This window comes from Macrotis lagotis, chromosome 1 (assembly GCF_037893015.1).
Source record: "Macrotis lagotis isolate mMagLag1 chromosome 1, bilby.v1.9.chrom.fasta, whole genome shotgun sequence".
NCBI lineage: Eukaryota > Metazoa > Chordata > Mammalia > Peramelemorphia > Peramelidae > Macrotis > Macrotis lagotis.
The window spans coordinates 763,413,252-763,437,410 of NC_133658.1; the positions used below are offsets into that span (position 1 = coordinate 763,413,252).

Here is a 24,159-nt window from a genome sequence, read left to right on the forward strand (position 1 = left end):
AGATATGCCCTTAGGTAGATACAGAAATTTCCCCTCCATGGTCTTGTATTCCTTGCCCCATGAGCTGTTCACAATTTTGCTTTTTTCTCATCTCCCTCACTCCTGCAACAACTCCAAGGTTAGGACTCCCCCACCCAACTCTGTTGATCTCTGGAACAGCCCAGCAGTGTTTCCCCACTTGTGTTTAGCCAAACCCTGCTGCACCAAATACACCCCTGCTTTGCATGTCTGTTACTGGCTTTGAGGGAGCAGTCCATGTTGTAATGGGATGCTGTAAGGGAAACTAGATTCCTAACATGTGATCCTTTCACTTGATATTAATGGTTGCCCATGAAAATGAAATACACTCTCAGGTTAAAATGGAGGCTACAGAAATGAGACCTGGGAGAGAGATATGAGGCAGTTTATGAAATGGGATGACTAAGTGGTTGATTATTGCATTGCATGAGGGTTGTTGGTGAACTGATGGTCCAAACTCCATTTCTCTCGCTAGAAAATAATTTACAAATCGCTAAAGATTTCAGAATTTTTATTACAAATAAAAAGTTCATTTATTTAGCAGGAGAGAGCCTTGCACGAGAGGCTGATAACCTGTCATATTTCTGAAGACCCCATTTTTTGTTTTCTTTATGTCTCCCTTCTCTATATCACATTTCTGGAAAAGTCTGGATCAGTGATGGTGAGTGAGTGGGAAGGAACAGAATTTAAAAAAACACACATACCTACACACAGCTATAAGAATAGCCAAAAAAAAAATGTTTTTAATTTGAAAGCTAACAGGATAAACCACACAGTCTATGTGACATGCAAAATATGTAAATTTATGCAAATAAGCATATGGCTTTAATTTTTTTATGACTACATAGGATCCCAAGGAAAATTTTAGTAGAGACCATAGTGCTAAAAGATCTATAATGAAGAGGACAAGAGCTCAGACCTAACACTGTCTGCCTAAGATTTTGAAAGACTTTATGTTTCTACTAATATTTATTTTCTTAAATAACTGAACTAAAAATAAATTACAGTTCTCTAGTTTGGGTAAGCACTAGTGTTTATGTTAGTTGTATATCCATATGTTCTACAAGTCTCCCATTCCTTACCTTGGAAAAAATATTTGTTTCCCTGGGGGTTACAAATGCAAAATATCCTCAGATTTAAAGAAAAAGAAGTAAGAGCTCTTTTGAGAGAAGAAAATCTGCTTTTTCGCTTTTCACAATTTGTTCAGAATTCAGAAAAGAGATCTTATTTTTAAATTTAAATACACACAAACATAAATGTGAATGTACATCTTGCATTTGTATTTAGATACAAATTGTATTGTATTTAGATACAAATACCAGAGTTGACTTTGGGAGGTAACTGGAGATCTTTTAGCTTTGACCTTTGAAACTTTCTTGCCAAACTTTCTTTAAGGAGTGCCAGCTGATAACACAGGAGTTTTCATTGCTCATTCAGATGGTTATTAAGGCTTCCAAATTAATGTCTTAACATTTTATTTCTTGTGATTATCAGTATGGAACATTCTTTGTGAAAGTGAATGTCGAACCAAAGGCTAATTCCCTTTCAAGCCCAACTATCTAACCTAGTCTAGAAGTTCTCATTCTTCAAATAATTTGGAGGGTTTTGGGGAATTGATTTTTAGTGCTTTTTAGGAAATCAATTAAATTCATTAATTAGGAGATGACTTTTTTTAGGTGAAATTTTTGAAAAAGCATATAATTTTAGAGCAAATCTCTTATACCTTGGTATCTCTAGAACATTAATTAAATGTCAAGGGCAATTATGTTCTCACTAGCAATTAAATAATCTTAAGTGTATATAACAGCTGCAGGCAATAACTGTTTTGCATTACATATATATATATACTATGACCAAAGGAAAAATTAAGTCATGAATTTATTTGGTAACTAAATGGTAAATAAAATTCCATTTTCTTTAACTTGTGTACATTTCTAGTTGTAATATAATAGGAAATATACTGTTTATTGATTAGCATAATAAAATTCAACTAATTTTAAATATATGAAAAACCAAGTTTTCTTTGATAATGCAATAACATATTGCCTTATCCTGCTCTAGTTAAATGAAATTACTATTCAAGGACAAAATTAATCAACAGCATGAAATTTCAGAACCAGAAGTAGTAGAACTTGTGAAAGTGTGCTGTGTTTTTTTTTAATTAAAAAGAACTCCACTGCTTATTCTATTTCTTCTTGCTTTCCCCTAAATTCTCTTATCTAGAAGAATCATAAAAGACCTTTGGGTGATCAGGATGGAGTGGGTAGAGTGAATGTCCAGACCACCTTCTCCATAATACAGACTTCCCCTATCTTGTGCAGCTGTTGGTCTAAATATGTTATCTGCCAACCATGAATTATACCTATATCAGGGGGATTGGGTAAGAAGCAGAACCAATCATTAATCTTTAAAATAAAGTAATTATTTTCAACATTTCTTGAATACCTTCCTCTCTTAGGTTATAATTCTTATTTTCAAGGAAGCCCAAAATAAAAAAAATTATTTTATTTTTGGCAATGAAACTCAGAAAATTATGTGATGGGCTTTTTTTCACTGCCCATTCTATTTAATAAATTCTTCCCCAAGACTGATAGGATAAAATCAGCCACCAAAGGTTTATGATCAACCCTCATGTGAATTGCATTGTGTCAATTCATTTTCATCTACTTATGTATTTACTTAACTAATGGGGATATTTTTGTGTTTATTTCTTTCTTAAAAATAATACATTCAGGATTTGAAAGCCTACAGGGTCTGCAGATTTATAGCACAGGAGCTGTAAGGGATTATATATTTGATAGTTTTCTTTATATTTCTACAATCAATGTTTATGCTTCAGTTACTGTAACAATATTGCTGCTGATCCTTTTCTTTGCATTATTTTTTTGTGACATTTGTTTTGCATCATAGAGGCTGTGCTTTGAAAGAAAAATTAGGTTAAAACAAAAGATCCCATTTAATTTGTACAAAATGGAGCCATAGGGATTCCTGTCAAGAAGTGTATATAGAAATACTTCCAGTCAAATGTACATATACAGCACACATGTCATTTCCCAGAATATGCTAATTTCATTTTGTTTTTGTGAAATCATCAGGGGGGAATTTTGACAGCTCTTTCGACGCAGAGAAAGGTGTTGGGACAATTGTCATTGCAAAACCTTTGGATGCAGAGCAAAGGTCCATCTATAATATGAGTGTGGAAGTCACCGATGGAACAAATGTGGCTGTCACTCAGGTAGACCATTAAATAATTAACTTGTGAAAGTTTTAAAGATCATAATTAAATTCAGAAATGAATGCTTTTTTTGTTTTCCTATCCTTGGCAGATTGTTTTCTTGGAGCTAATGGAATGTATATAGATTTCTGTTGTTTTAAAAACAGATAGTACACACAAGCTAGGGAACAGGATTTTTGCCACTATTTTATGCAACTGTCTCTTTTCTAGAAATCTTCTTTGGAATGAATTGTTAAATTTCATCATCTGATTTCTATATGTAGGTGCATGAGTGTGTATGAGAACCCACAAGTACACATGTATGATTCTTTGACAGTAACAATAAAATAATTTTCTTAAACTTCCAAAGAGGAATAAAAATAGACCTTCTAAGAAAGTTATTATAAGTTTATTGGACCTATCAATACTTCTTTTTATAGTAATAGAATTAGAGAATCTTTAGGACTAGATTGCCTAATCCAATCCTCTCTTGTGACAGTTTAAGGAACCTTGAGATACAGAGAGGGTAAGTTACTTGTCCTGGTTTGCCCAACTAATTAATGGCAGAGATGGACCTAGAATCAAGTTTTCCTGACTCCCAGGCCAGCACTGTTACCTCTACATCATGCTTTTATTCTCTTTTAGTACTTTAAATGCATTTTCTTATTGGGTAACTAAAGGAAAGATAATTTGGGTATGAAAATGAGAAAGTCGACTTTTCACACAGTTTAGGTCAATAAGATATGCATTTACTGAGGATTGTCTGTATGCCAGTCATTTTCCTAACTGCTGAGGATACAAAAAAAAAACATTTTCTGCCTTCAAGAGCTTATATTCTGCTAGGGAAAACCAATGCCAAACACAGATAAACAAAATGTAGTAGAACAAATATTAAAGAGTTTTGATAGGGAGAAAGGGACAGTAAGAGCATTAGCAATTAATTCATATTAATGATATTCTTAAACCACAATAGTACAATCTGACAAAGAAGAACTCTGGGGAAAATGAGCATGACTTTGACGATTTTTTTTATGTCTCAATGAAGAGTTTTTAATAAGCATATTAGCATATATTGTGGAAAATTTTTTAACTTCAAAGACTCAGTTTTTTCATTTTTTTGTTTTTTTTATATGACATAAGCTTTGATTTCTTCTAAGAAAATAATAAATATATCCTTTCCAACCATCATCTCCTATTTGAACAATGCTACAGAAATGTGAGAATATTCTTCCCTTTGAATAAAGGCTATTAACAAGGTTGAAATCTAGATAGATCCAAAATGATCTAATCATAGTGGATGTCATAGTGTTGCTGCACCAGTTAAAAAATATATGATTCTTTAGAGAAGCACATCAAATACAAAGCAACCCCCATGAAAAACAAACTATTCATCAGTACAAAGTAATAGCTTCCTGTCTCCCTGAAAGTCACTTCAAATGAGGTCCCTAAATTAACCAGTGTCTCAGCAACTCTAACCACTGCTTTTGAGCTCCATTTAACAAACAGTTAGAGGCATATTTGATTAAAATACAAATAAACAGTGGAATTATATTCTCTGTTATTTTCTGCTCTTTTATGACTGCAGAGTACTTAGAGGAAACAGCTTTAAAAAAGCTATTGTTCAGAATCCACATTTAAGGATAAATAGAATAAGACTTGTTTTCTCTTTAAAGCTAGGTAGGAGCATAGGAAGAAACTATTCAGACCTTTTCAATTACAAAGACAGAATTCAGAGCAGATTTTTTTTTTAGGTTTTTGCAAGGTAAACAGGGTTAAGTGGCTTGCCCAAGGCCACACAGCTAGGTAATTATTAAGTGTCTGAGACCAGATTTGAACCCAGGTACTCCTGACTCCAGGGCCGATGCTTTATCCACTATGCCACCTAGCCGCCCCCAGAGCAGATTTTAAAAGTATCTTCTATATGTGAGGCAGTGGGCATGCATAGTCAAAAATAAAATAATCATAGTGCCTGCCCTCAGGAAGGCTGACTTTCTGCAGATGACTAATATAAACACCCTAATGACAATCTGTCTTTTCACTAAAATGATGGAGGAAAAAAGGAAGCAGTATCCAAGATCTATCTCTACATATTTGTCTTAACATTTAAAAAAAAATCTATGTTATTGTCAGTGTCACATAAGAAAATTGTGTTTGCTAGGCACCCTTCTGCAGATGAGGCTATGAGACGGGAATGGAAATCCCACTTCAACCTCTAGAAATTCAGGACTCTTATTTTTTTTAGGTTGTTGTTTTGTTTTGTTTTGTTTTTTGCAAGGCAAATGGGGTTAAGTGGCTTGCCCAAGGCCACACAGCTAGGTAATTATTAAGTGTCTGCAACCAGATTTGAACCCAGGTACTCCTGACTCCAAGGCCGGTGCTTTACCCACTACACCACCTAGCCACCCCCACTACGCCACCTAGCCGCCCCCAAAATTCGGGACTCTACTGATCTCTCCTATGTCTTCTCTGGCAAGTCATAGCCAGATTACTGCTATGCCTAAACAATTTTAGTTTCTAAACTAAATAAATTTAGTTCAGTGACATTTTGCAGAAATGTGCTCTGTTTAAGAAAAAAACCTTGATCTAAAATTTGCTTAAAAGTCAATAATTCTAAGCAACTTAGGGTTTCACTATAAAATAGATGACCATCATCAATGAAATAAATATCCTCTATTCCCAGCACTTTTCTAGTCTCCCTTCCAATTACTTTTCTTTGCTCTTTTGCCCAATTAGGAATCATGAACTGTGATTTAACATATTTCAGATTAAGGCCAAGTGCATTTTATTAAAAGCTCTTCATGTTTATAGAGCTTCTCAGAAAGTCAAATAGGCATCATAAAATACCCAGACCCAAGGTGGTAGGATGGATAGCAGGCTATACCTGAAGTCTGGAAGTCCTGAGTTCAAATATAGCTTCAGATACTTAATAGTTGGATTTCCTAGGCAAGTCACTTAATCTTTGTTTGCCTCAGTTTCCTCATCTGTAAATGTAAAATAATATCTTCCAGGGTTATTGTGAGGATTAAATGAGACAAATGCTTGTAAAGCTCAGTGACTGGCACATAATAACCTCAATATAAACTAGCTCTTATTAATATTTTTTTTATTATTATTATTAACTGGGGCACACTCTCCCACTATTTACAGCATCAGTAGGAAGAGAGGGCATGCACAATGAAAATACTGTTGGACATATGGACACATATAGAACAATAAAGAGCCACACTGGGCACTTCAATATTGGTATTCTTTCCCTTTTCCTAGTAGCCTCAAGCTGTGCTCTTCTGACATAGTTTCTCTGGAGGACAGGTTACTTGGTTGAGCTCCCTAGTTCTCTTCCTCTCTGTACCTCAGTTCCAAAAAGATTCCACTTTTCACAACTCACATATCTCTTTCCTTGCTTAAAGCTAAGATACTGCTTTGCAAAAGTTGATCAAAGATCAGTACTTTCAACCAGTCAATAGTGAGCCTCTCTCTAATTCCATTAAACTTGCTTGAAGAACTTCCCCCTTCTTAAAAGGTTAATAAAGTATAGCTTTGTTTGCTCTTTGTTCTACATTTTAATACCTCTTTTGCTGTTGTTGTTGTTTGTGGAGGTTGGTTACCTGCCCTCTTGATTGGAGGGAAATTAGATTTCCTAATCAACATTTCTCTATTCCATCCTGGGAGATTTGTAGGAAATGTTCTAAATTCAGGCCGATATGATAGATGATATTCATTGTAGAGAAAAGTTCCAATTAACTAACACTAAAAATCTTCTCTATCTACAATAACAATAGAGTAAGCATTTGGAATAATAACCTGGAGGCATTGGATGATCATTGGTTAATAATGAATAATTCAGTCCTATTTCCTATAATTTACTAAAGAAACAAAATGGATTAAGTTGCACTTGTAACCTAAGGAACCTATTTATAAGATGGTTGTCTCAGTTGAGAGATACCATTTGTGAAAGCTAGGTCCCCATTACTGCGAACAATGAGTCTCATTAAATGGTCTCAAGTCCATACTGCATGTTTCTGTTGGACTAGAAACAATGACAATTTCTTATAGAATTATAACTTCAACTAATTTGAATTCTAATATGTGAAACCTTCATAGGATTGATTTTTCCTTATTATTTTAAGTTACAATTCTCTAAAATATAGTCATTGTTTCTACCCCAATAGGACTAGTCAATGTGGATTTCAATAAGGAGACCTAGTAGTAATGAGATTCATTGTTCTTGCTAATGGGGTCCTATCTATAGTTTGTTAACTAATTATTCACAAAGCCATAGTAAAATCATTGTCTTTACAGCTTGCTAGGAACATTAGAGCTAATCTCTTCAATCCTTTTACTTTTTTGCAGTTGAGAAAACTGAGGCACTTGTCTTAATTTGTCCAAGCTCAGTAAGTGAGCTAGTGGACCAGAAAAACTTTAGTATTCTGACTCCAAATCCATGACAGCATGCTTCCTTTTGCTATAGTTTATCCTATTACACTCTGTACACTATCCTATCCCAAGTATGAAAAATGACTTGTTGTAACAGATTTTTCTCACATATCTGCAGAATCAGTCCAGAATAGCATATTCTTCTAACAAACCAAAATGATTGGCAGAGTTCAGCTAAAAAGATTACCTGGAGGAAAGTAAATTAGTTGGTTCACCTTACACTTTAAACATGTAGAAATATGTATGGTAGATTAATATACAATATTTTTTCTATTTTTCATTCCTATGGAAGGGAGACAGTAAAGTTGATAACCCAAAACAATGGATAATTTGAAAATTATGATTGTTTGGCTTTATGAAATATGATTTATGATTTTAAAGAATGTGGTTTTCTGTTTAAGAGACAGTGTTGTGTAGAGACTAGAAAATGAACCTTGAAGCCAGAACGTCTATCTCAGCCTCTGACACTTGGGGCAAGTCCCTTATGCAACTCTCTATGACTTAAGTTGCAATCTGCATTGGTAATCGGAGGTTCTTCTTCTGGGGGTTCCAATGAAATCTTAGTTGCTTTCACTGTCGTTATCTTTTTAGTTTTGTTTTGGTTATTATAATATAAAAATAACTTGAATTGCATGAGGGTGCAGCCAATGGTAGCAATATAATATAACCCAAAAGTATATAAGAAGTGAAACTGAGATTGAAGATCTGTTTAAATTTGCTGGAGTATAATTAATTTCCATATTAGTACTTTTATTCCCTTTGAGTTTCAGTTAGTATTTTGGTGCCTTGTTTCTTCTGGTAATATGTTGCTGAGATTCTAGGGTGGTGCTAGCTTGAAAGAGATTTTATGATAATCAAGTTATTATCATGTTAAAAACCTGTGTATTCCTAGCCTGTTTGTTTCCCAACATAATAAAATCTGTAATAGGCAATCCATAATGTGACAGTAGTACAGATGCATGCATTCAGCAGCTATCTAGAAGAGATACAGAATTATATAGGACATGATCACTGTCCTCAGGGGAACAATGGGAAGGGGAAGGGAACAAGAACAGGCATTCATAAACCAGGCTCTATGCATTTAGCATAGACAATAAGGCAAATATTGTCTTAGTTAATCCTCATAGCAGTTTTACAGCTGAGAAAACTGAGACAAATAGCACTTAAGTGACTTGTCTAGGATCTCATAGCAATTAAGTAACTGAGGTCAGTTCAGATCTCAGGTCTCTATCCACTGATCCACTAGCTGTCCATTGAAGTAATATCTCAATTTTTCTTCTTTTTTGATTAATTATAATTGAAGTATTAATTAATACCAAAGTGGTCCTCTTCCAGAGATTGAAAAACAGTTCAAACCAAAGAATAGGTTTTGCAAGTATTCCTTTGCACTGATGATATTGACTTATCCAATTCAACTATACTGACCAGAAAGATGAACTTGGGGTCAGGAAGAGCTGAATTAAATCTAGCCTCAGACATCTCAGGACTTCAAAATATAGGCCATTGACTAGCCATTCCAGATGTATCTCTAATACAGCAAGACCCTAACTCAATTGACATTGAATTCAAGAATCCAAGGTCACCTTCATTGCCTAATGCATCAAAATAGTATTTATTATGAGATACACTAAAAATGATCATTTAAAATGCAAGCTTTTAAAACTAGAAAATATGTGGGAAATTGCCCTTGAAACCAATAAAATAGTAACAGCTTTAAAGAAAAACAGAGTGTGCTTTTGAAATGCATATACAAGTGGAACAGATTTTAAGTAATTTGGGTGCTTAATAGGTTTTAGGACAACACAAGTCCTGGAGTAAGCAATTAGCCCCAAGGATCCTTCACGCTCTGAGCATTTGTGAAACTTGGTTTGGCCTTTACCCAAATTTGACTCAAGTACATCTGTGAATAAAGCTAAAGTTTTTGTGATGGCAACATTAAAAATGGCTTTGGAGAGCCTTTGAATATTCAGCTTTGTCCTATTTGTGTCTTTCTTTTGACCTTTTGGTTACCATTTTGAGCACAATGACTTTGAAGGGGGCTCTGCTTGGCTTATAAGTTCAGTAGCCCATTATGTCTTTTTATACAAAAATGCCTTAACTGTGGGAAACAAGACAGAAGGAGAACAAATTCTTTTTTGGAAAATTACTCGTTCTGACTGTAAGTCAGGCCAGGCACAAGGTAAGCAGAAACAGCTTTGAACAGTTGGTAGAAATAGGAACATCCAAGAATATCAGAACAGATTTTCTGATCTAGAAAGTTGTTTAATGATTCAAAAGATGGGGGATGATCTATCTCTAAGATCATTTTTAAAGCTGAAATGTTTTATTTTGACTAACTTGGATTCTCTCTATTTTTTAAATAACCTTCTGAGACCAAAACCACTTCCCTAAATATGAATATTTTGACATTTTGGTAAAGCTAAACATAGTTATTTAAATGAATAAAATTCACCAGCGAGGAAAGAATGTACCCTCAAAAGCTATAGACTTCCTCTTCACTATTGCCTACTCTTTCCATTATCCATGAATTCCCTCTTATCCTAGGGAAAAAAATCCTCACTAGACCTTACTCTCAAGTTCATGCCCTATATCTTTCCTGTCTCCAGACTATTAGGAAAAGGTAGAGATTCACTGTCTCCACTTCACTTTTCACTCACTTCATACCTTATCATTCAACTGAAATTGCCAAATTGCCAAATCTGATGGCTTTCTTTTCTCAGAACTCATTCTTCTTGACTTCTCTGTAGTAGTTGATACTGTTGACCACTCTAGTCTCTTCCCTTGGAGTTTATTTTCTCTTTCTTCTCTTCCTCCCCTCCTTTTCCCTCTTCTTCCCTCCTCTCCTCTCCTTTTCCTCCCCTCCCTCCCTGATACTATTTTCAATTCTATTTCTACCTCACACCCCTCCCCCTATTATTCCCTAAATTACAGTGGCTCCCTATTGACTCTAAGACAGGGTTTCTTCACCTTTTTTTTTCAAAAATACATTTGACACACTCATGAAACCATTGGACCACTTCTCATTAGACTGCATTGAGGGCAGGTACTGTCTTTTGTCTCTCTTTGTAGCTCCGGTACTTAACATAGTTCTTGACCTATACTAGGTATGTCTCTTAATTCTTATTAAATGTTTCTCAATTGTTGAAGTCTCATACCAATGATTTTAAATGCATAAAATAAAATATAGGATTACAAGTGAAGTTGATTATATTCAACCTGGAGATAAAAATATTTTTTAAAACCACACACAAGTTCATGATATCAGGCTAAGCACGCATCTAGGATCATATTTAAACTATTTTGTCTGATTTTTTTTAAAGCCTGTTATAACTTAGTACCATCTGTCTTTCAAGCTTTCCCCTCCTGTACTTTGTTATAATAATAAAAATAATAATTGTTAATCTTTAATAGAAAGCTTTAAAGTTTACAAATGTCCTTCATAGATATATGTATATATATATATAATATCATATATAGTCTCATTTGACTCATTAAAAATTCTTGCTGTTGTTCACACTCTATTTTGTCTATTTATCTGAGTCATTTAGCTTCTATCTGCCTGTTTCCTAAACTTCAAAATTAAGATCATACTATTGCTTATCTATCAAAGTTATTGTGAGGATCAAATGAGATTATAATGGCAAAATACTTGGCACCTATAGAGGTGTTATTGTTATTTGTTGTTATTATTATTATTATTATTATTTAATCTCATACTCTTCTACCTTTGTACTGCCTGTCCCTCATGTTTGGGATGCTGTCTGTCATCATATTATGAGCTAACATTTATATGGCATCTACTATTTGCTGGGCACAATGATAAGCCCTTTTTCAAATATCATCTCATTCTATCTTCACAGCAACCCTGGCACTATTATTTATCCCCATTTTGCAAATGAGGAAACTGTGGTTTAAGTGACTTGCCTAAAGTTACATATCACTAGGCTAAATTTGAACTCAGGTCTTCTTGACTCCAATACCAGCTTTCTATCCCATTGCACCACACAATTGCCTAAATTTTGCATCCTAAAATCCCTTGCTTTCTTCAAAACTCAGCTTAACCTCCCCTCCATATAAGGTCTTTCCTGACCTTTCTTTCCCAACTCCAAGTATCTTATATTTACTTTGCATATATTTATCAACCTGTTGTCTCCCATCAGTAGAAGGTAAACTCCTTGAGAGCAATTATTTTTGTGTTTGAAACTGGTACCCAGCCTGTTGCATGCTTCCATTGTGGGTGCCTGTTAAGTGCTTGTTTGATTTATAGACATTTTTTCTTCCATCCCTTGACTCTGGATATAGCTTTATAGACATTTTTTCTTCCATCCCTTGACTCTGGATATAGCTTTCCCTTCTCTAGCCTGCTATTCTTATCACTATCCTTGGAGCCCTTCCCCAGAATGAAGCAACTACAATTTAACTTAATACCCAAAAATTACCTTCCATCCTTGATATCTTCTCTGAAAGAATTCTTGTGGGTATCACCTTTGAACTCATAGTGAAATAGCCTTCTCTGCTGTTATGGTAATTTTTATATTCTTCATCTGTCCAAGGAAAGATTGTACTAAATGACCTCCAAGTTTCCTTTCAGTTCTAAAGCTTCGATTTCACAAGAGTTTCCCACACATGCAATATTCAAATCATAGTTACAGGTGGGCAACAGTAAATATACTGACCCTTAATTCTTTTTTATTAAATTAAATTGTTATCGATATATTTTGTCTTTTATAGCTCCAGAATTTCTTCTGGTAGCCATCTCTTCTTCCCTACTCTCTCTCTGCCCCTTCTCAATAAACATCCTATATAACAAATTTTTTTTAAAGAAGGGGAAAAGATTAGAAGGAAGAGTCAAAATATTCACGAAAATTGATTAAAACACCAACAAAGTTTGAAAAAACATGTGCAATGTATTCAATTGTTGACTTCCCACCTCAGTGAAGCAGTGGGGTGAGAATGTCTTCTCTTATCTCTTTGGCACCAAATTTCTTCTTTGTTATGTTGAAACATTAACTTTTGATTGTTTTTTGATTTTTCTTTCCATTTACATTCTTGCCCTGTCCCTAGAGTTTTGATTTTTCCTGAGTGGCAGAAATGAGGCAACATCAATCCATCTTGTCTTCTTTTAACCACAGGTATTTATCAAAGTACTGGATAACAATGATAATGGCCCAGAATTCTCTCAACCAAATTATGATGTCACAATCTCTGAGGATGTACTGCCCGACACTGAGATATTACAGGTTGAGGCAACGGATAGAGATGAAAAACATAAACTAAGTTACACTATCCACAGCAGTATCGACTCAGTAAGCATGAGGAAATTCCGGATTGATGCCACTACAGGGGTTCTGTACATTGCTGAGAGGCTAGACCATGAAGCCCAAGATAAGCACATTCTTAACATAATGGTAAGAGAACTATTCACTTGCTCTCCAAACAGGATCATTAGCTATTCAAGTCATGTGCCTTAGCTTTCAGATATGCAAGGGCACAAATTTTACTAAACAATCATAAATTTAATCTGTTCACAATTGATTGTTGCATTTTTTGCTGTTTTATTTAGGTAAAGAATTATTGTCACTAGAAAGCAACTATATATTTTGTTTTCTTACCAAAACACCAAGAAAACTCCACAAATAGAGGGCTAAATAGATATTGAAAAGGAAGGAGTAGGTCTTATTTTCTCATTGGAAATAGATCTCAGAGAATTTCATGGAAAACTTTAGAAGTTCTTTGAGAAATTAATCATAAAAACGATCACTTCCTTGATCTATCCTGTGCACAATCCTTGCCAGTTCCACAGCCTTCCACTGTTATCAACATGAGATCCAACAATAGATACATGTAAAATAGATTTCAGTTAGATTTCAAAACACACTAAAACCTTCAATGAAAATTAATTGTGAGTTTATGTGCATGGAGCATTCAGGGGCTTGAAATGATTTATTATTTTAGATAATGACAAAGCCAATTTATTATCTTTTATTTATTTGAGAAAATTGGAGTTTGGAAAAATCAAATAACCTATATCAGATCACACAACCAGGAAAGGGCAAACCTGACACTGAGACCTAAACTTCTTCCAGTACTTTGACTAAAAGTCCAGTGTTCTGCCCACCACCACCAGACTACCTAGCTATGAACAAGTTAAGAAATGAGGGCTTTGTTATGTTAAATCATCACAAGACATTTACACTCTTGATTGACATTGTTTCTTGTGGTTTGCCTACAGGTCAGAGATCAGGAATTTCCTTATCGGAGAAACATGGCCCGAGTCATTGTAAATGTAGAAGATGCCAACGATCATAGTCCCTATTTCACGAGCCCACTGTATGAAGCATCTGTATTTGAATCTGCTGCCTTGGGATCAGCCGTTCTGCAAGTGACTGCTCTGGATAAAGACCGAGGGGAAAATGCAGAGCTCTTATACACCATAGAAGCAGGTGAGAACTGATTTTAGGATCAGATTGCAGCTCTGCTGTCTGGCAGCAGTAGTGACTAGCATTCATCTCCAAGTTAATTTATCTGGAGACAGTCTTAGAAAATCCCTGAATTCATCCTCTGGCCAAACAGTTTGATCCAATCCAACAAATATTTATTAAGCACCTTCTCTGAGCAAGGTGTGAGGGGATAAAATACAAAAACAAAATCATGATCCTACCTTCTCCTGGGGAAATACAATATGCATACAGTCTATTGTCTTCTTTATTGAATGTAAGTATGAATACTTGAAAAACTAGTGATTCTGGAATACACAGAGGAAAAACGGTTGCTTTCATTTTATTCCACCTTCATGTTTTGTTTTGGTTTTTTGCTCGAAGATTCTAAAAAGGTATATAAAAGTCAAAGTCTATTTTGCCTTTAAGTAACCAGGTCAAAGACACAACCAACCCATAGTGGAAAAAATATCACTACATCTAACAGCAGTGAATGCATTCTCTACACTGACTCTTAGGAGTCTTTGTTTAGTTGAATGTGGGCAGAATGTAGTTCTTATAAGCTCCCTGTCCTCTTAAGGCCAAGACTACTACAATACATCAGGTTTAGTCTCAATAATAGAAGGAATTAAGGGTATGGAACCTGGACACTTCTTGGACTGTTAGATAAATACAGAATATTGGTCTCCCAGGCAGTCAATTTGATCCCTATCCTTTATATATGTGTGTGTATAGATTATTAGCCTTGCTTCCAAAACATAAAACTGATGACTTAAAGATTAGAAACTGAAATCATATTTTTAACCAAAAAAACATGAAATGATCATGCCAGAAGTGGTCCTACAAAGCAAAAATGACAGACTTCTTTTTCCTGCTATATTTTTCCTTAAACTTTTCTGTCTCTCTTCCCCCCCCCTTAAATATTCAAATCACATATTTTCTGAACTGTTCTGTAATATTATGTCTGTTACAGAGGATGCCAAATGCAGTCTCTTTTCATGCCAGTGGAAGGGAGGTTTCTTTCTTTTAATTTAAGTGTAAAGTACTTCCATGAGTGGGTACAATTAAAATATGAATGTTTTAGTGGCAGCTTTGGACTAGAAAATATTAGGGATGGAAAAACAAATTCCTTCAAAAGAGACTCTTAATCATCATATCATAAGAAGAAAGTGTTTAGTGTATTAAGTACCAAATTGTGTTTGATGCTCCAATAAGCTCTTTATAAAGGGAACTACCTAATTTAAGTCGACATTGTATTGGGTCTATAATTAGAACTAACTAATTTAGGTCTGATAACATACTTCAAGTTAGCTTTCTAGCTAAACTTCAAGTCTCTAAGTCACCTAGGCCAACCTCCTACTTCAACTATATTTTGATATTGTTATATTCTTAGCATCTAGCACTGTCCTTAATGATTCTTAATTACTGATTGATTAACCCTATTAAAACTTTTATTAAAATCTTTTGCTTTTTCATCATTTTCCTTTCCAAATTATGCCAGTCCTCAGAGCCAAACCTTGTAACAAATTAAAAAGGTAAGAGGGAAGGAAATACCTGCCTGAGTCTTCCACTGACATCAAAACTCACTGTCCCATCTTCGAACAGCTCAAAATGTTAGAAAGTTCTTCCTTCTTTTTCAAACTCCCATACTTTAGTCCTAAATTTGAAGTCACCTGGAACAAAACGAATTTGTTTTTGTAACAACCTTTTGGCATTGAAAGGTCTATCTTGTGTGTCCACCCCCCCTCCCAAGCCTTCTCTTCATTGACTGCAGCACATTCATCTCTTTTATCCAGTCCTCATCTTACAGGTAATCATTCTCAGTCACCTTCCTCTAGAGCTATTCCAGCTTATCAAATACCTTTAATAATATCATGTCTGACGCTTTCAGGATTTTACTGCATTTTCAGTTTTCTACCGTGAAGAGAAATTGGTCTTTTCTCCATGTTGAAATATATCTTGTAAAATATTTTATCAATAATAATAAATATTTATATGACACTTGAAGATTTTCAAAATACCCTACATATATTATCTCATTTGAGCTTCATAACTACCCTATAAGATAGTAGCTGTTATCCCCATTTTACAGATGAGGAATCTGAGGGTAGAAATGGTTAAATGATTTATCCAAGATCACTCAGTGACTAATTATCTAAAGTAGGATTTGAACTCAGGTCTTTTTTGACACCTAAGTCTAGGGTACTATCCTTAAACTAAGAAACCTTCATTGTCCTGTATCCGTGATTTCGCTAGTAATAGGAAACCTCCCAGGGAGACAGTTTCCTCAGCCAGATAGATGGAGAGTCACTCAGTGAATCAGGAAGACTTGGTTCAGATGCTGATTCTATCTTACTGACAGGGTAATCCCAGGCAAATCATAGAACTAGGTAGCACAGATTACAAATTGTTAACAAACTGAGCATTTGAGAGTGCACATATGACACTGTATTTCACTTTCACATTCTAGTTTTGTTTTAGACTGAAAAATAAGAACTCACTCAGGTAGTTAACCTAATGATCTAAAATGTGCTTTCTAGAGCTGAGTCAAATGGTTTCTCTATACTAAATGTTCTCTGCTACGGAAAATAAGGATCTCTCACTTGGAAATAGAGCTTTGATGAACACTGCCAGCTAGGGACAAAAGAAAATCTCAATAAATGCTTTAGTCATTATGCATTTATTTAGGAAAATAAAACTTTTTTTTCTTTTCAATAAGTCTCTTCCTAGAAGATTCAGTGACTTTGCTATGCATTTTTATAGCCAGATCTGTTTTGTATCTTTCCTCTGTAGTCTCGAGCCTGCCTTAATGGTTTTGACATTTAGTAAATCGTCTATATGTCTCCTGTCATACACTACCTCAGAAGGGATAAAAAATATTTAAACTACTAAGAAGTGTTAATTTAATTTAAAGAATCCAGGTCTGTGAGCAAATGGGTTGTTAGAGAAATGGCAGGATGCCTGGTGAGAGAAAGGGGGATGGGGAAGCACATGATATGAGCTGCTTCATACTACCAGATACCTTTTTGAAGATATATGTCACCCACCTCCCTTCATTATACACTCCAGATTTTATCTTCCATACTTTAGTTGTTGCTTCTTTCATCTGTCTGCTTTTCGAACTTTAAATCAGTGTTTGTCTCAAAGCTCTGAATTTTCACAGTATAATTGTTGACGGCTTTTTCAATTTTAAAGGTGTCAAAATGTGACTCCTGATCTTTCTGATTCCTGTATGTTCTGACACAAAGATACCAGTTTTAATTACTGAATTCAGATTCTACACATTTTCATCATTCACAGAGGCATCCTTTCAACACATATGGGGTTGGAACATTACAGTATAGGGCAATGTTCTCATTTGTTTATTTAATTTTTTGTGTTCTGTTGAAGTAAACCCTAACAATTGATATAACAAGCTTTGACTTAAAGTCATTTCTTGCCACCTGAACATAACCAATTATACAAATCAAAGATTCATCCATGAGAAAATGCATAATGGTCTAGGTGGGGGGGAAACCTGCATGATTCACTTTGTAGGATATTTTCATTTGGAATGGGAAAAAAACAAAGTCCTTGTGATGTTCTGTGAATATTCATTAACATATTCTATATTAATATTTTAAATAAAGGTATTTTTCTCCCAGTTTTATATGTAAGTTCTTTGCCTGAACTATGCCTTTTCAAAAAATAGAGAAGAAAGAAAATCTTAATCCTAGCAGAAAAGCCCCACTTCAACTCATTATATTGTTTAGTTCAAATATTCCGAGTGCACCAGTTTCATTAGCCCTTGATGGGAAAGACTATCTATTTGTTTAAATTCCAGTCTGACAATTACAAATAATCAAAGAAGCATCTCTCATTTTCATTAAGATCAAAATAAGTGAGTTTAAAATCTTCATTTGGTTTATTCTATTGCCATAAGCTATTTTTTACAGAAATGATATTCAGGAAAAAAATGTTTGTTGAAACAAGGATAACTAGTATTTATTTTTTCCAATTTCTATATTTTAGGGAACACTGGAAACACATTTAAGATTGAACCCATCTTAGGCATCATCACTGTATCAAAAGAACCAGATATGACGACAATGGGACAGTTCGTTTTGTCCATAAAAGTCACCGATCAGGGCTCCCCACCAATGTCTGCCACTGCCATCGTTCGCATCTCTGTCACCATGTCAGATAATTCTCACCCCAAGTTTGCTCAGAAAGAATACCAAGCAGAAGTGAATGAAAATGTTGACATTGGAACATCAGTTATTTTAATCTCTGCCATCAGTCAATCTACACTAATTTATGAAGTCAAAGATGGAAATATTGAAGGGGTATTTACCATAAACCCATATTCTGGTGTGATAACCAACCAAAAGGCCCTTGATTATGAACGCATTTCCTCTTATCAACTCATTGTCCAAGCCACCAACATGGCAGGGATGGCATCCAATGCCACAGTTAATATTCAGATTGTTGATGAAAACGACAATCCTCCCATTTTCCTTTTTTCTCAATACTCGGGCAGCCTCAGTGAGGTTGCCCCAGTAAACAGCATTGTCCGTAGCTTAGGTAACAATCCATTGGTGATTCGAGCCACAGATGCTGATAGTAATCAAAACGCTTTGCTAGTTTATCAAATTGTTGAGTCCACTGCCAAGAAGTTTTTCACTGTGGACTCCAGCACAGGCGCCATCAGAACAATTGCCAGCTTGGATCATGAAACCATTGCCCATTTCCATTTTCACGTTCATGTGAGAGATAGTGGCAATCCTCAGCTGACTGCAGAAAGCCCAGCTGAGGTCAATATCGAGGTGACAGATGTGAATGATAACCCTCCAGTTTTCACTCAGGCAGTGTTTGAGACAGTCTTACTTCTACCCACTTATGTTGGAGTGGAGATTTTGAAAGTCCAAGCAACAGATCCTGACTCAGAAGTACCAGCTGAATTAACATACAGTCTGATGGAAGGCAGTTTGGACCATTTTTTCATTGATTCCAATAGTGGGATGCTTTCCATAAAAAATAGCAGTCTTTCCAAAGATCATTATATGCTCATAGTCAGAGTGTCAGATGGTAAATTTTATGGTACTGCTATGGTCACCATCATGGTAAAAGAAGCCATGGACAGTGGTCTCCATTTCACACAGAGTTTTTATTTTGCTTCGATCTCAGAGAACAGTACCAATATTACCAAAGTAGCCATTGTCAATGCAATTGGAAATCGCCTTAATGAACCTTTAATATATAACATATTGAATCCAGGAAACAAATTCAAAATAAAATCTACCTCCGGGGTCATCCAGACAACTGGTGTCCCCTTTGACCGTGAAGAACAAGAATTGTTTGAGTTGGTGGTGGAAGCCAGTCGTGAGTTAGACCATCTGCGTGTGGCCAGGGTGGTCGTCAGAGTAAACATTGAAGATATCAATGACAACTCTCCAGTTTTTGTAGGGCTCCCTTACTATGCTGCTGTGCAGGTCGATGCAGAACCTGGGACTCTCATCTACCGCGTAACTGCTCTTGACCGAGACAAAGGTGCCAACGGTGAAGTGACTTACACCCTCCAAGAGGACTATGGCCACTTTGAAATTAACCCAGAATCAGGGAGTGTTTTTTTAAAAGAAGCATTCAATTCTGACTTATCTAATATTGAGTATGGAGTTATCATCCTAGCCAAAGATGGTGGAAAGCCCGCATTGTCTGCATCTGTGGAGCTTCCTATCACTATTGTCAACAAGGCAATGCCTGTATTTGATAAGCCTTTTTATACAACTTCTGTTAATGAGGATGTAGAAATGCATACTCCCATCCTCAGCATCAATGCAACCAGCCCAGAAGGACAAGGAATCATTTACATCATTGTTGATGGGGATCCTTATAACCAGTTTAACATTGACTTTGACACTGGAGTTCTGAATGTCATTAGCCCACTAGACTATGAAATAACACCTGTTTTTAAATTGACAGTGAGAGCCAGTGATGCTCTCACTGGTGCAAGGGCTGAGGTCACTGTCGACTTGCTAGTTAATGATGTAAATGATAATCCCCCCATTTTTGATCAATCCACCTACAATGCAACGTTATCTGAAGCCTCTCTCATTGGGACACCTGTTTTACAAGTGGTAGCTTCTGATGCAGATTCAGAAAACAATAAAGTTATACAATATCAGATTGTCCAGGACACTTATAATAGTACTGATTATTTTCACATAGATAGCACAAGTGGCTTAATTCTGACAGCCCGCATGTTGGATCATGAATCAGTACAACAATCTACTTTAAAAGTCAGGGCAACTGATCATGGATTCCCACCAATGAGCAGTGAGGTCCTTGTTAATATTTATGTGACGGACATGAATGACAACCCTCCAGTTTTTAACCAGTTGATTTATGAATCCTATGTGAGTGAATTAGCCCCACGGGGCCATTTTGTGACCTGTGTCCAAGCTTCTGATGCTGACAGCTCTGATTTTGACCGGTTAGAATATAGCATTTTATCTGGGAATGACCGAACAAGTTTTCTAATGGATAGCAAGAGTGGTATCATCACCCTGTCCAACCACCGGAAACAGAGAATGGAGCCTCTGTATAGTTTGAATGTGTCTGTCTCAGATGGATTGTTCACTAGTACAGCACAAGTGCATATCAGGATACTTGGTGCTAACTTATACAGTCCATCCTTTTCACAAAGCACCTATGTTGCAGAGGTGAGAGAGAATGCTGCTCCAGGAACAAAAGTAATTCATGTCAGAGCAACAGATGGGGATCCGGGAACATATGGGCAAATCAGCTATGCTATCATCAATGACTTTGCTAAGGACCGATTCTTGATAGACAGCAATGGGCAAATCATAACAACAGAAAGGCTGGATCGGGAAAGTCCAATGGAAGGGGACATTAGTATTTTTTTGAGGGCCTTGGATGGTGGAGGGAGAACCACTTTCTGTACTGTGAGGGTGATTGTTGTGGATGAAAATGATAATGCTCCCCAATTTTTGACAGTAGAATTTAGAGCTAGTGTCAGAGCTGATGTTGGAAGAGGTCACTTAGTAACCCAGGTTCAGGCTATTGATCCTGATGATGGGGTGAATTCAAGGATTACATATTCTCTATATAGTGAAGCCTCTGTCTCAGTAGCCGATCTTCTTGAAATTGACCCTGACAATGGATGGATGGTTACAAAGAGTAATTTTCACCAGTTGAAAAACACGGTCTTATCATTTTTTGTCAAAGCAGTTGATGGTGGTATTCCAGTAAAGCACTCCCTAATTCCAGTCTACATTCATGTCTTGCCTCCTGAAATACTTTTACCCTCCTTTACCCAGCCCCAGTATTCATTTGCTATTCCAGAAGATATGGTCATTGGAAGTACAGTGGATTCTCTCAGGATTTTGCCAAATCAGAATGTTGTATTTAGCACAGTTAATGGTGAACGGCCTGAAAATAATAAAGGCGGGGTCTTCATCATAGAGCAGGACACTGGAACCATCAAACTGGACAAGCGACTTGACCGAGAAATGACCCCTGCTTTTCATTTTAAGATTGCAGCCACCATTCCCTTGGACAAGGTTGATATTGTATTTACTGTTGACATAGAGATCAAGGTCCTAGATCTAAATGATAATAAACCATTTTTTGATGCTTCAAGCTATGAAGCCATCATAATGGAGGGAATGCCAGTGGGCACCAGACTCATTCAAGTGAAGGCTATTGATAGAGATTGGGGCGCCAATGGACAGGTCACTTATGCCCTCCACACTGATTCCAATCCAGAGAAGATAATGGAAGTGTTCAGCATTGACAGTAACACAGGCTGGATCAGCACCTTGAAAGACCTGGACCATGAAAAAGATCCCACATTCACTTTCTCAGTGGTAGCCTCGGATCTTGGAGAAACCTTCTCTCTCTCTTCCACAATCTTGGTCTCTGTCTCTGTGACAGATATAAATGACAATGCACCTGTGTTTGGGCATGACATTTACCGAGAGCATGTGAAGGAGAGTGACCCCCCTGGTGAAGTTGTAGCAGTCCTCAGCACAAGGGATGAAGACACCTCTGACATTAATCAGCAAGTGAGCTATCATATTACAGGTCAGTCCCCTTATTACTTGTTTCCATTATTCATGTTGCAGACTGGAAGAGAAGCAAAATTGGGGAGGGTGGAGAGAAGAACTCATTTCAAACATTTCTTAAATTCCTATTAAGTGCAGAAACTCAGGAAATATAATTTACAGATGAAGAAATTAGCTTTGTAAAAGGACTACTACAACTTGAAATTATCTGTCCTCTCAATATCCTTTTTATTTTCCTTACTAGATTGTTTATGGTTGTTAACACACCTGCTAGAGTGAGTGTGTTTTTTTTTAAAGGAAGAAAATTGAGACCCACACACATATTCATAGACCCCAGAATTGGCCAGTTTAATATTGTGCTACTCAAATAATTTGGCTTGAAAATTAAGTCACCACAGAATAATTCTCATCTGGAGAAAATAAATGTTGTCTTTTGAGGAGAAACTATTATAGTGGTTTGTCATTAATTTTTTCCACCATTCCTAGTCCAATGAAAAATGAATTGTCCCATCCCAAGAAACTTTTCTCTTAAGAGTAAAAAACACAAAGACTAATATTTGGCCAGCAAAGGGAACTAAGTTAAGGAAGAACCAGTTAAGGAAAGACTTTCTTGTCAGAAGATAGATGAGACTTGAAGGAAACCAGGAGACAAAAAGGATGGGAAAATATTCCAAGCCAGTGAAAAACCCACAGTCAAGAAAAAGAGTGATTTGCTTAACACCATAGAGGTCAGTGTCACCAGTTCATGGGGTAGGCAAAGAGGTTTAGGTGTAAGAAGACAAGAAAAATAGGGGAAACAAATTTCCTTATTTTATAAGCTAATGGTAAGTGACTTTTTATTTTATATTTTAATTTTATAAGCTTCTGGTAAGTGACTTACCCAGTGTTTCACAACTACTAGGAAAGGAAGAATTTAAAATGAGACCTTCTGATTCCAAGTCAGGAACTTCATCCACTATGCCAGAAATTCTCAAAATTTTTGGTCTCAGAACTCCTTTAATACTCTTAAAAAATTGGAGGAAGGTAGCTGCGTGGTGAAATAAAGCACCAGCCCTGGAGTTAAGAGGACTTTAGTTAAAATTCTACCTCATATACTTAATAGTTGTGTGATTCTGGGCAAGTAATTTAACCTTGATTGCCTTCAATATATATATACACATATGTATATGTGTTTCTTTACAAAATATGGAGAGAAATGGGGACTCCAAAGAGCTTTTGTGGATTATAAAAATCAAAATTTGCCATATTAGAACGTTCATCCATTTAAAAATAACAAACCATTACATTGTAGCATAAAAAAGATTTTATGAAAAAGAACATATTGGGGCGGCTAGGTGGCATAGTGGATAAAGCACTGGCCTTGGAGTCAGGAGTATCTGTGTTCAAATCCGGTCTCAGACACTTAATAATTACCTAGCTGTGTGGCCTCAACCCCATTTGCCTTGCAAAAAAACCTAAAAGAAAGAAAAGAAAAAGAACATATTTTCCAAAATAAAAATATTTAGTGAGAAAAGTGACATTGTTTTATATATTTCTGCAAATCTCTTTCCTGTCTAATAGATAAAACCTGGATTCCTATATCTGCTTCTACATTCAGTCTGTTACAATATGTTGTTTTGGTTGAAGTACATGAGGCAAATCCCATTTCACACAGATATGTAATTGGAAAAGAGGAGTATTGAAAATAGGCAAACATTATCTTAGTATATTACAAAAATAGTTTTGATCTCACAGACCCAGTAGTCCCTGGACCACACTTTGAGAACCAGTTCACTACCTGCCTTTCCTGGTAGGAGCATTATTAGATTAACAAATGGGTGGAGCTAATGAAGGGACAGTTGCCAAGGGAAAATGAACCTTAATGAATGGTGAACAGTCCTCCTGAAAATTGTTTTGAAGGTTTTTCAGGTCAATATTTTGATGTTGTGACATTCAAAGGCAAGACTTAGGAGAAGTGACAAAAGAGTTTAAAGAATCCATCAATAGGTAG

At 35.9% G+C, this 24,159-nt stretch overlaps 1 protein-coding gene across 1 annotated transcript in view; it reads left to right on the forward strand.

Moving 5' to 3' along the window:
* The window catches only part of LOC141506737 (protocadherin Fat 3-like), a 199,601-nt gene that overhangs the window by 83,215 nt on the left and 92,227 nt on the right, over positions 1-24,159 (forward strand). Inside the window, exons 12-15 of the mRNA XM_074213776.1 lie at positions 3,114-3,253; positions 12,799-13,074; positions 13,899-14,109; positions 18,115-22,188. Coding sequence (XP_074069877.1) covers positions 3,114-3,253; positions 12,799-13,074; positions 13,899-14,109; positions 18,115-22,188 — 4,701 coding nt within the window. The remainder of the gene's footprint in view (positions 1-3,113; positions 3,254-12,798; positions 13,075-13,898; positions 14,110-18,114; positions 22,189-24,159) is intronic.